The sequence below is a fragment of the Palaemon carinicauda genome, chromosome 7 (assembly GCF_036898095.1).
Source record: "Palaemon carinicauda isolate YSFRI2023 chromosome 7, ASM3689809v2, whole genome shotgun sequence".
NCBI lineage: Eukaryota > Metazoa > Arthropoda > Malacostraca > Decapoda > Palaemonidae > Palaemon > Palaemon carinicauda.
The window spans coordinates 90,801,156-90,813,895 of NC_090731.1; the positions used below are offsets into that span (position 1 = coordinate 90,801,156).

The following is a 12,740-nucleotide window of genomic DNA, read 5'->3' on the forward strand; positions in this document are numbered from 1 at the left end:
AGGCTCCTATGGGTGTGATTTTGGGTCTGGATGAGTAGCAAGCCGACATTTCGGACCACTCTGACGACATGTTGCCAATGACTACTAGTCCTATGGCTACAGCATGAGAGCAACTAGAGTTATGCAGGTCTTGGCCTGCATAAGGAAGATCAATAATCTGGGCAACCCATCCTATTCCCCCCAAAAGGGAAAAGACACAGTCTTGGACTTCTTCTGCTAAGCCACCAGAACCGGATACACCAGGAATGCGTTACCCTAGTCTAGGATGGGGAAAAATCCTTGGAAGAAGGTCTTCTCCCAAGTTGCTGGGACATCGAACTCTCTAAGAGCAGGGAATTCATCGCACCTACTTTCTCCTCCGTTTGTATGACAGAGGAAGTACTACAAGACCCTGGAGGATTATCTTCTCCATTGCCTTTATATCCAGCAATTCTGGCTCTCACCCACAATGTCACTCTCGATAAGTTGGCAGCACAATAGGTGACGTTCTTGGCGGGAGAGGCCATGAATGTGAATCGACTATTGGTCTGGTTTGGTAGGCTACCTGATCGCCAAGGAAGAGTTGGCTTACTCAGAGAAGCGGAAAGCAATGAACACCTTGCTTTCAGGAGTGAGGGCTGTTGAGTTCCTTGTCCATAATCTGGGCAACCACTGAATGAACTAGATCTTGAGAAGGCTTGACTCTATTATCTCAAGATTACAGAAGCAGGTGCAAACGGGAGAGGCATTCAAGTTACGCAACTAGAGGCGACAGGAGGGAGTCCCTCCTATATGCTCTCAAGCTCCCTAAACCTTTTGTTTTCCACAGATCCTCGCCCATCTGAGGATTTGCAGTGTGGCTCTTGTCAGAATACCTCCCCAATTTCCTCTCCCCTCGTGGTCAGAGTGCTCACTGAGCTTACTCAGCGCAAGGAAGATCTTGGTCATCTTCTCCTTTTTGAGCTTACTGTCCCTCCGGGGTTTTATGCCAGACACCCTCGTAAGTGTGTGATGCTTTCATCGCCTGGGAGGCCACCTACCCAGGATGCTCAGAAGCGCCAGCGCTTTTTAGCTCTTTCAAGCTGAGCTCGCAGGTGATCCTTGCAATCTCTCTGCACCCCAGTGCGTGCCTAACCTTGCTCCTGTGATCTCACAAGATTCTTTTAGTCTCCAACCTGCACAGTTACCTGTAGTAGCTTACCAGGCAGGCTGTGCCAGTTAGAGCTCACACACAGCTGAGTGCAATCTACCTCGTCAAGTAGCTTACGAGATACAATCAAAAGCACATTTCAACTGTTTTCCTTTTGTGAGCCGCGATCACTTACAGATAGCTTTGTAACCCCTAGTGACAAGTGATTGTTCATGATCACCTGTCTCTATGCTAGGAGGAGTTCGCCCAAACCAGGTCGGGAGCTCTGGGCTTCTTAGCCGTGACATATCTATCTGACCCCAAGAAGCATCGTCTGTTTAAGAATATCGTTCTCACAGACACGAGAGCCATGACATTCGTACCTCACACCGTGGAGATTTACTAGGATAATTAAACCTTGAAGAGGTGTGACACTATCATTTTCAGGTTCCAGAAAAAGGAGCTGAAAAGATACGCTCTTCTTTGTAACTTCTTGGTTAAGACCTTGTCCTTGTTTTATTTCGAGGACATGGAGGCTGTTACGAAGAAATAGAAGAGAGTTAGCCAGTACTTCCTAATTCATCGGGCCATAACATCCCAACCTGACTCCTTGGCACCTGTAATGCCTAGAGCTTCTCCTGTGGAGAGGCAAGCTCACAGGTCTGCTAAGGATACTTTAAGGCACATCACTGTCTAGAAGTCTATCCCTTTTAGGCTGCCTTTTAGAACAAGAAGCAGAAAGGATGAGGGAAAGCTGGTGGACTCGGTTAAAGTTCTTCTATGGGGCCCTTCTTCCTGGTATACCACCAGTGGGAAGATGGCTGCAACTGGAGTGGCAGCAGTGGTAACATCATGTGCCGAACCTTGGACGACCACTGTCCTTCACAACTTCTCCCTTCCCCTGATTCGTCCTTTGCTACAAGCAGAAGTTCAGACCATAATGTATAAGGCCGCTTTCCAGGAGGTCATTGACTAATCCACAGGCTTCATCAGTCGACTCTTTCTTATAGAAAAGTTGTTTGGAGACTGGAGACCAGTTAAAGACCTCTCGGACTTACGTTTGTCTGTCAAACTCGATTGAAGATAGAGTCTGTAACAACGATCAGACAAGTTGTAAGACTAAAAGACTTGATGATCACGTTTGATAAAAGAGTACTTCCAGATAATCATGTTTGATAAAAGCGTACTTCCAGATAATCACGTTTGATAAAAGCGTACTTCTAGATAATCCATCCATCATCAAGGAAGTACCTAAGTTTCAGTCTGAGCGGAAAGTTATGCCAGTTCTGAGTGCTGTGCTTCGGTCTGTCAACTGAGTTTTCACTCTGGTCTTGGTTTGGGTACACACCAACTGCATTCGTCCCCTTTGCCATCTAGACGATTGCTTAATTCTGGCATAGTCGGTGTAGACCCTTCTCCAATGTTAAGCCATGCTTCTCAAGTTTTGTTGTGATCTGGGGATCATGGGAAACTGAGAAAAGTTCTCTCAAGAGCCCAAACAGAACCTAGTATATCGGGGTATGCAGATAGACACGCTATGAGGGAATGCCCGTCAAAGAAAAAAATTGTAGGATTCAAGGAAGTGACTCGCCAGTTCTTGGTGCAAAGCTCGCTTCAAGCTCATCTGTGGCAGTGCCAGTTGGGTTACTTGACCTCGTTAGAGCGCCTAGTGCCCAACAGTCACCTTTGCATGCGGTCACTTTAGTGGCAGCTGAGGACCTTTTGGCCTCAAGCAGGGATCCTCTCGGGATACTTATTCCAATGGGATCAGAGCAAAAGAAAGACTTGAGTTGGTGGATCTCAGATAAAAACGTTCTCAGAAGGGTAGATTTTTCTCCCTCTCCCGAATTGATGCTCGGCATGGATGCATCAAAATAGGGTTGGGGTGCTCAAATCCTACAACACATGGCCTCCGGGCTGTGATCTGAGTTAGATTTGTAATGCCACATAAACCTCCTGGAGTTGAAAGCAACTTACCTTGCTCTTCAACATTTCCAACAGCTTCAGGTCACTCGTTAGTAATGATGAGTGACAACACGACTAGTGGTGTATCTAAAAAAGCAGGGAGGTACTATTTCAGCGGAACCCTGCTAACTAGCCTTAGAAATCTTACGATGGAAAGAAGATAATGCAATCTCTGTCAGCCCAGTTCATATACATTAAAAGGAATGTCTTGGTAAACAAGCTGAGCAGGGAGACTAAGATATTGGTTCCGAGTGGTCTATGGATCCTCGTATAGCGATGATGACTTTGTGAGATTTGCTAACGATAGACATGTTCATAACATTCGTAAACTGGAAGCTTCCAGTGTACTGGCAAGTACTGGACCCACAGACAGTATTTCAGGAGGCCTTCCAACACTCCGAACACAATTGGAACCATCGGGACGTTTATACGTTGCACGTTCTGCCTAATGAGGAAACTCCTCAACCGAGTTATGATCATCAACCAGCCTATCCATGACCTTGATATCTCTGCTATGGCAACATGCAGAATAGTTCCCAGACCTTATACTGCTGCTGATGGAGGCTCTGAGGGAGCTGTATCTCCTTCATGACTTGCTACACCAACTACATACCCAGATTTACCATCAGGCACTTGAATTCCTACGACTTCATGCCTGGAGGTTATCCAGCATCTCCTCACTGAGAGTTTTCGCAACCAGTGTCAAAACAGATGTAGGGTTACCTCAGGAGGTCTTCAGCCTCAGTCTACAAGGCAAAGGGGGTGATTTTTTGGCGTGGAAGGGGTACGTCTCCACTGGGAGCCACTATACCCCTAATTGCTCAATTTTTACTTTATTTCCAAGAGGAAAAACTCTGCTCTGTCTTAGTGGTAAAAGGCTATCACTTGGTCTTGAGGTAAATGTTTAGACTGAAAGGGGTTGATATTTCCTCTTTGGTAGAGCTGTCAATGGTCATATAGTATTTTGAACAGGCTTGTCCTCAGTCAGAAGTAAGACCACCTCCATGGAACGTTGTGAAAGCTCTTCGTTCCCTGAAAGGACACTTACGAGCCATTACATCATGCTTCTAACCATGATTAATGTTAAAAATGTCTCTTTTCCATGCTTTAGTCTCTGCCAAGAGAGTTAGCAAGTTACATGGTCTCTCCTATGTTGTCACCCATTCGAGGGGATGGGCACAGGTTATGTTCAGTTTCATTCCTGAGTTCATTACTAGACTCAAAATATGACGGTTTCTGATGCTAGGTTCTGTTCCTTCTAGATTTTAAGTCTTCGGGGAAGTAACTGATGATCCTTATCAACTGCTTCTGTGTCTTGTGAGAGCACTGAGGTGCTACTTGAATCAAACGTGAAGAGCTCACCCACAGATCAAGCATCTGTTTTGTCAGTTGGGGCAAGACCAAGAAGAGGTTGACGAGGAACACCATTTCTTCATGGATCAGGCTGGTCATTGACCATATCATCAATCCCTCCCCTCCATGACAGCAATGTGTACAACCCAGAGCTCGAAATGTCAGGGGCATAAGTACATCCCTAGCATTCTCTGTGATGCAGGTACTTCGAGCAGGGGTGTGGAGGAAACAAACAACCCTTCACTGCCCACTACCTGCCCACTACCTGTAAAACATGACACACAGGTCCTGATACAATTTTTATTTAACCTGTGATAGCTCTTCACAGGACTGTTAGCAATCGTTTGAGGGCAGAGTTACTGTGTTAGTCTAAGATGAAGGAGAAAGGAGTGACTGGCCTTTTCTTTTCTTCATCTTTCTCTCTTTTGGGGTATAGCATCTGAAAACCCTGTTGGCTAAAACACTTTCAACTCCAGGTAAGCTCTATATTGCTTGTAGCTACGGTGTATATCTATATATTCCCTGTTGTCTCCCCAATCTCCTTACAAGGGAGAGTTTGGGATGTTGACTGTGTATATTCACAAACCTGTTGTTTATACAGGTACAGTACATAGCCAATCATAAACATAGTTATGTTCTTACAATCATTTCACTGTCTCATGAGCCATCAATCTGTTAGTAATGACAGGCCACTGGTTTACGAAGTGTCAGGCTGAAGACTAAATGCCCTATGCAATAATGCCTCTAGATACAAAATTAATTTGTTCCGGAGTGGCTTTGATATCTAGATTTTTGTAAAACGAGTCACGTTTTTCATGTAAATCGCATAATTCGTTCCAAGCCTTACAAAAACGCTACATTAAATTTTGTAATAAGGCTAAATAACCACAATAAAATGCAACCATTTGGATCATTCAATACCTAACCTAACCATTATTACCTGTAAGTGAAGTATTGTTAGGACATATACTAATGCAATAATAAATGTAAAATAAAAAAAATGTGGAACCCTACCTTTCAAGTGAGACGATGTCCGGAAGCGAAAGTCGCAGCAGAGGAGGACAAACAGCAGAAAACGTTAACACTTAGCTTTACAAAACACATTAACAAATGGCATAAAAAATTAACACAACTTTACAAAAAACATGAGATTAAATTTCTTTTAATTTTGCCTTTTTCTAATTTTTTTTATTTCTTTTACTTTACGTTTTGTACTTTCTAAATTTCATCAATTTCATCATCACTTCCTGTTTTCTGTTTGTTTGGAACACTTTGAGCTTCGTCTTAGCCTACTAAAGGCCTCTTTAAAAAATAACTATCCAAGGAAGCTTGTTTCTGCTTGCTTCTTAAAATATTCCTGAAACAACTCAGGCAAACGTCATTAAACTGTGCAACCAGACGTCCTGTGTAAGCATTTTCGGGGTGTGTCTTTTCTACAAAAGTTTGCAGCTGGAGCCCGCATAATTTCTGCTATTGTCATAGGGTCCTCCTCCTCCTCCTCGCCGCTAGAAAACTGTTCATGAACGACATTCACTTGCATGGCCTCCAACCCCTTCAGGTCATCCGTCGTAAAGCTCCTCGAGAAGGTCATTAATGTCATCCTCATCAACAATCAGCCTCATGGACTGCACGAGTTTAACAATCTTATCAACCTCAGGTTGCGCAACAGGTTCAGGATTGTCAAATTTTTCAGCTTCAGCCTCGGCTTCAGTTAGGCCTACTTAGAAGCTCTCAGTCTCGTGTGGAGACGACAGCAGGCCACAGCTTCTTCCACGAAGAGTTCGAGGTGCGTCTCGAAACATCGTGCCAAGCTTGATTGATGAGTCGGATTGAAATGCTCTTTCCAAAATTCACACGGGGTGAGACGTGTTATCGTTGATTTTGAAGAGATGTTTTGTACTGATCTTCTTGAAGTTAGAAATCACTTGCCGGTCCATGGGCTTCAGGAAAGGGGAGGTGTTAGGCGGAAGATAGACCACCTTGATGAAAGAATACCTCGCTAGGATATCTTCCTCAAGGCCTGGAGGGTGAGCAGGGGCATTGTCCAACACCAGCAGACATTTCAGAGTGAGGCGCTTCTCTTCCAAATATATTTTCACAGTCGAACCGAAACAGAGATTACCCACTCGGTGAACAAGTCTTACTACCCAGGCTTTTGCATTGGCTCTCCACATCACCAGAAGCTTTCCCTTTAGCGCTTTGTGGGCCTTGGAGGTTTGAGGAGTCTCTGAGTGGTATACTAGCAGGCGCTTCACCTTACAATCCCCACTGGCATTTACACAGAGTGCAAGGGAAAGCCTGTCCTACATAGGCTTATGCCCTGGTTGCTACTTCTCTTCCGCCGTGGGGTTGGTCCGATGTGGCATTTTTTCCAGAAAAGCCCAGTTTGTCACAGATGAAGACTTGTAGGGGACTGTAATCTTCCCGGAGAGCCAGCTTGTCAGATTTCTTAACAAAGGCATCGGACGCTTTCGTGTCTGAGCAGGCAGCCTCCCCATGCCGCACCACCGAATGAATGCCAGACCATCTCTTGAATTTTTCCAACCACCCCCAAGAAACCTTGAATTCTGGAAGTGTCTGTTTCGACGTACATTTTCCTGCGTCCTCTTCACCCTGAGCTCTCATGAAATCACCAAAAATGGTGCTGGCCTTATGGCAGATTGCTGTCTCGGTGATTGTGTCTCCACCAATTCCCTTGTCCTTAATCCAAAAGAGAAGCAATATCTCCATCTCATCATGAACATGGTTCCTCTTGCTGGAGAAAACAGTCACGCCCATAGAAGGTGTTGCTGCTTTGATGGCTTCCTTATGTTTAAGGATGGTGCCTATTGTCGACGGATTTTGGCCATATTCCTTAGCGATCACACTTAACCACATGTTGATTATTTCCAGCTTTGTCTCCTTAGAAAGTATCCTCTTCTATTCCTTAACATTAGCAACATTCTTGGGACCCTTGGCTAATAACATACGAGTTGAATAACGCAACACGATACTGTATTATACAGTAACTAAAGGCAGGAAAGCGAAATCACCAACACAAATTCAATGTGAATGATAGCGCTGGCAAAATGAAATGGTCGAGGAATGCCGATACAGATGCATTATGGGATAGATGCTGACCAATAGGAGAGCAGATTTTTATGACAGTAACTAGTATCAGAGTAGGAAGATAATGGGAGGGTGGCAAGTTTACGGTTTGGAGGCATGCAAATTTTGAAATTATTCTCAGCGGCCGGGTGAATATCATACCGTATCTCATTTAGTATCATGAAATTTTTTATGCTATTTGAGGCGAAAAAATCTTCGCATCTCGTTTCATGACATGAATTTTTTGTATCAAGAGGTACTGTATCACTGTGTAAAGAACATAAGGTTTGTATTTTCTGTAGCAGCAAATGACAAATTTGGAAGTAATTTGTATTTTTCCTAACAATGCAAACCTGTACTTCTTTACACATACTTTAACCACCATCACCTAACCCCCTTTGTGCAATCAAAGTGAAGAAGGTATGAGTGACGGGGAATTGGCGGTGCTTCTCCCTGCTACCCCTGGTAACAACCAGAATGGTTGTTGACACCTCATTAAAAGTTTTACAGCCATATGCCAGCATACGCTGTTATCTTCTATGTAAAGAACGACAGGTTTGTATTGTTAGAAAAAATACAAATGACTTCCAAATTGGTCATTACCAGCTCAGCAGTAACCCTATTTTATAAAATAGAATGTTACAAGCTATAAGGAAGTCTGCAAGTCATCAATGGCATTCAGGAATTTAGATGGTTTAAGTATTCATGAGAAAACAATGGGGGCTTCGTTACCATATACCATACTGTAGTTCTTGTCCTAATTTCAAGTTATTAATGTGAATTGTTCAAGGAGGCATCAAGTTGGTAATACAGTAATGCGTATGATCAGTAGATTTAAATTCATGATAGTTTGGTATTTTTTGCTAGGTATTTTATTATAGCTGTTTGTTCCTATCCAAATATAAACCAATGTCCTTTAATGAGAGCTCAGGTGTGAAGCACTAAGATTTTATTAAAGGGCTGAGGTTTGTATAGTTATGGAAAATAAAAATTACTTTTAAAATTTGTCATATTTCATGGATATGTCTTCCTCACAGGCTGTGCTTTGTTACTGGGTGTCCACCAACCTATTTTCCCTAGTACAAGTAGGGATTTTGAGAATCCCAGCTATACGAGATTCTTTAAACATCCCAAGACTGGTTGTTCACAAGCCAGAAACCTTACCCCAGAAGCCAAAGGGAATGGTTGAAGGTTTTAAGGAGTGTAAGTACAGTACCTAGGCTAGTGAATATTGGTGACAATTTTACAATGTAAGGTAAGTTTGAGGCAGAGCCTTTAGTGTTGCAGTCACCTCACAGCTGGAGATTTTGCTTGTATGTAATGTTTATTATTTTTATGAAACCACCTGGTGTTCATATTACTTCTACTTAAAGCTATGTCAACAGTACCCCAAAATAGAATTATTCCTACACAGATAGAAACCGTCATGTAATAGGAGTATGATTTCAGCTAAACTGGAAACTCGGTTGTTAAAAATTATAAGGTGTCAGTAATTACCGGTGGGGAGCCAGGTCCTGCCAGCTAATTGAGAAGCCGCTGTGAATTCAGTCACTGTGTAGTACTCTCAGTCTCTAAATTTTAGTCATTAGGGGTAATTCAAATTAAATGCAATCAGTTGTGTCACCCGGTGGGCCGGGAAGTCAGGGAAAACTCGCTGGTAAGAGACTGATGTCTCGCTAAAAAATCCTGAACTGCAGTTAGCAGTTAGGTTCCGACTTCTTTTAAGCCTCTGGTGGCATGGTTGGAAGCCACCAGGCCTTTCATTTGAAAGGGCTAGGGTTCGATCCCAAGTATGAGGTAGAAATTTATTTCTATTTAAGCACGATATTGTGTTGATTTTCATCCATCATTAGGGGTAATTAGAATAAAATGCTATAAATTGTCACCTGGTAGGCCAGGAAATTGGGGAAAACACGCTGGTAAGAGACTGATGTCTCACCAGGTAAATCCTGAACAGCAGTTAGCAGTTAGGTTCCTACTTCTTTTGAGCCTCTGGCGGCATGGTTGGAAGCGACCTAGCCTTTCATTTAGAGGGACTAGGGTTCGATCCCAAGTATGAGATAGAAATTTATTTCTATTTGAGCACAATATGCATATATAAACACTGGTACACCCTGAACTACGTCCTGACCAGAGCCAGAGACCGAGGAGACGTCCGCATCACCCGATCCATGCCCGGAGCGGACGACTGCTGGACGGACCACAGACTCCTCATCTCCCGACTCTCCGTGACAACCCTACGACCACCCAGAAGGGCACCTGACAGCGTACCACACCAACGCTTTGATTGTAGCAAGCTCCGCAACCCACAGGTGGCACAGAACTACAAGGAGGCCTGCGAACAACACCTCGCAGACCCCGCAGACCCCGTGGGTCAGGCCACTGTTGAGCACCACTGGACCACCCTCAGAAACGCCATGGCCCGTGCCGCGGAGGAAACACTAGGCTACACCACCAAGAAACGGCAGGATTGGTTCGATGAGAATGATGCTACCATCTCTCTTCTCATTGAAACCAAACGACAAGCACGCCTGACTTTGGAAAACCAACCAACAGCAGCTAACAAATATGCTCACAAGGTGGCTGAAGCTGGTTGCCAAAGAGGGATCCATGAACCCCAGAACACCTGGTGGCAAAGAAAAGCTGCAGAAATACAGAGTTTTGCTGACCAACGTGACCTGCGCAGCTTCTATGCAGCAACAAAGGAAATATTCGGTCCCACACGGTCATCAGTGGGCGGCCTGAAGGACGCGGATGGGGCCACGACCATCACCGACAGCGAGGGCATCCTGGCCAGGTGAAAGTCTCACTTTGAGAATCTCCTCAATGACCAAGCAGACACCCCAGATGATCTCCTGCGAATGACCCCGCAGCATCCCGTCCGTCACTGGATGGCACTACCACCCTCCATCCAGGACTTCAACAAGGCCCTGCAGCGCATAGAGCCCGGTAAAGCCCCAGGGCCAGACAACATCCCGTTGGAGCTCCTCACTCACGGTGGCCCCGGGCTGAGGAACCGTTTGATGCTCCTTATACTGAAAATATGGGAGACCAAGACCCTCCCCAGTGACTTCCGCGATGCAAACATCATCACCATCTTCAAGAAGGGAGACAGGGAGAACTGTAACAACTACTGGGGAATATCACTACTAAGCATCGGGAGTAAGATTTTCGCTCGGATGCTCCTTGACCGTCTCCTTATTCTCGCAGAAGACGTCCTGCCAGAGTCCCAGTGCGCCTTTCGACCTTCCCGCGGGACCATAGACATGATCTTCTGTGCATGACAACTACAAGAGAAGAGCCTCGAACAACAACAGCCCATAATGTTCATCTTTTGGGATTTGAAAAAGGCCTTCGACAAAGTACCTCGACCTGCCATGTGGGCTGTCCTCAAAAGATATGGCTGCCCACCCGATTTTGTCAAGCTGGTGCGTGCCCTCCATGACAGAATGGTTGGGAGAGTCTGCCACCAGAACTCTCTTTCAGACCCATTCCCCATCAACGGCGGCCTGAAGCAGGGCTGTGTTCTGGCCCCAACGTGTTTCTCGCTATACACCGCAGCAATGCTCAACGAGATTCCCCCAGACACACCCTCAGTCGATCTACGTTTCCGCATGGATGGAGGCGCTTTCAACCTTGCTAGACTCCGCGCCAGAACCAAGACCACCTTGTGTGCAGTGCGAGAACTGCAGTACAGTGAACCCTCGTTTATCGCGGTAGATAGGTTCCAGACGCGGGCGCGATAGGTGAAAATCCGCGAAGTAGTGACATCATATTTACCTATTTATTTAACATGTATATTCGGACTTTTAAAACCTTCCCTTGTACGTAGTACTGTTAACAAACCACCCTTTAATGTACAGAACACTTAATGCATGTACTACAGCACCCTAAACTAAAACAGGCACAAATATTAAAGGCGATTTTATATCATGCGTTTCCTAAACACCTAAAAAGCACGATAAAAAATGGCAACCAATGTTTTGTTTACGTTCATCTCTGATCATAATGAAGAAACAAACTCATTTAGTGTACACATATATGTATAGGTTAGTTTTTGCATCGATTATATTGATTATACAGTACTGTATGTTGATTTTTTATTACCAATGTTTTAGTTTACGTATTTTTCTTAGGACTTCCAAATGAAATGTTTTTCTTTATGACGCCGCCTGAAACGATGGCGTGTATGCTCAGTAAACAACCACGCTCAGAACAAACAAGGCATTTAACGCGCATGATGATAGTGATAAATAATGATACAGTACATACAGTATTTACAGTAAAAGCATTTACAAAATATGTTACCTTACAAATATAATTTATACAGTATTGTACGTAGCAAAGCAGGAAAACAATTTACGAGAGAGAGAGAGAGAGAGAGAGAGAGAGAGAGAGAGAGAGAGAGAGAGAGAGATATTGATTGTTTTACGTACGTAAATGTAAATTTTAAACAAAAAAAATATGATAGGTTACAACATGTAGACTTTTAAAACCTTCCCTTTAACTTAATGCATACAGTACGTACAGTAGTAAACTATAAAACAGGCACAAATACAGTTTTAGAATGTACAGTAAGAATATTAAAGTAAAAAATAAAGATTGTTACTGTACTCACCACGAAAGAAGTTGAAGAAAAACTTGAATGATGATGGCGATGAATTTGCTGCACAGTAGAAATGATGATGATGAAGCTGATGATGTGTTCTACTGTGCAGCCAGGTAGTATTTTACGTCTCTTCAGACGGAGGTGTCTTTTCCTGGGACACCTCTTCAACTTCTTCCTGGGAAACTTCTTCAATTTCTTCCGAAGGCGTACTAGCAGGAGGAACTGGCTCTTTTTTGCGAGGCTGGAAGAACATTGTGATCGGAAGTTGTTGCCGCTGCTTCTTTTTTCGATCCAAGAGCATTTTGTAGGGAGTCATGTCTTCATCGATCTTGTTGCAGAATTGCATCGAGCGAACCATATCCTCGTCCCACTCTTGCAACATTTCTTTCAACTCCTTCGCATGGTTGCAGGCCTTGGCAAGCCGTTCTAATGTTAAGCCCGTTTCTTCGACATTTTCTTGGGTCTCTTCCTGGGTATCACTCTCTTCTTCACTTGCCGATTTCGTCAGGTCTTCGAGGTCTGCGTCAGTTAGGGGCTGGGAATGGCAGTCCAACAACTCGTCGACGTCTTCAGTCGTCATGTCGCCAAACCCGTCACCTCCAATTATGGCAGCCAACT

At 44.2% G+C, this 12,740-nt stretch overlaps 1 protein-coding gene across 2 annotated transcripts in view; it reads left to right on the top strand.

Moving 5' to 3' along the window:
- Window positions 1-12,740, top strand: part of OXA1L (OXA1L mitochondrial inner membrane protein) — a 284,013-nt gene that overhangs the window by 255,987 nt on the left and 15,286 nt on the right. For both annotated transcript variants that reach the window (XM_068376789.1, XM_068376790.1), the window contains one exon: window positions 8,551-8,716. In XM_068376789.1, the coding sequence (XP_068232890.1) occupies window positions 8,551-8,716 (166 nt within the window). The remainder of the gene's footprint in view (window positions 1-8,550; window positions 8,717-12,740) is intronic.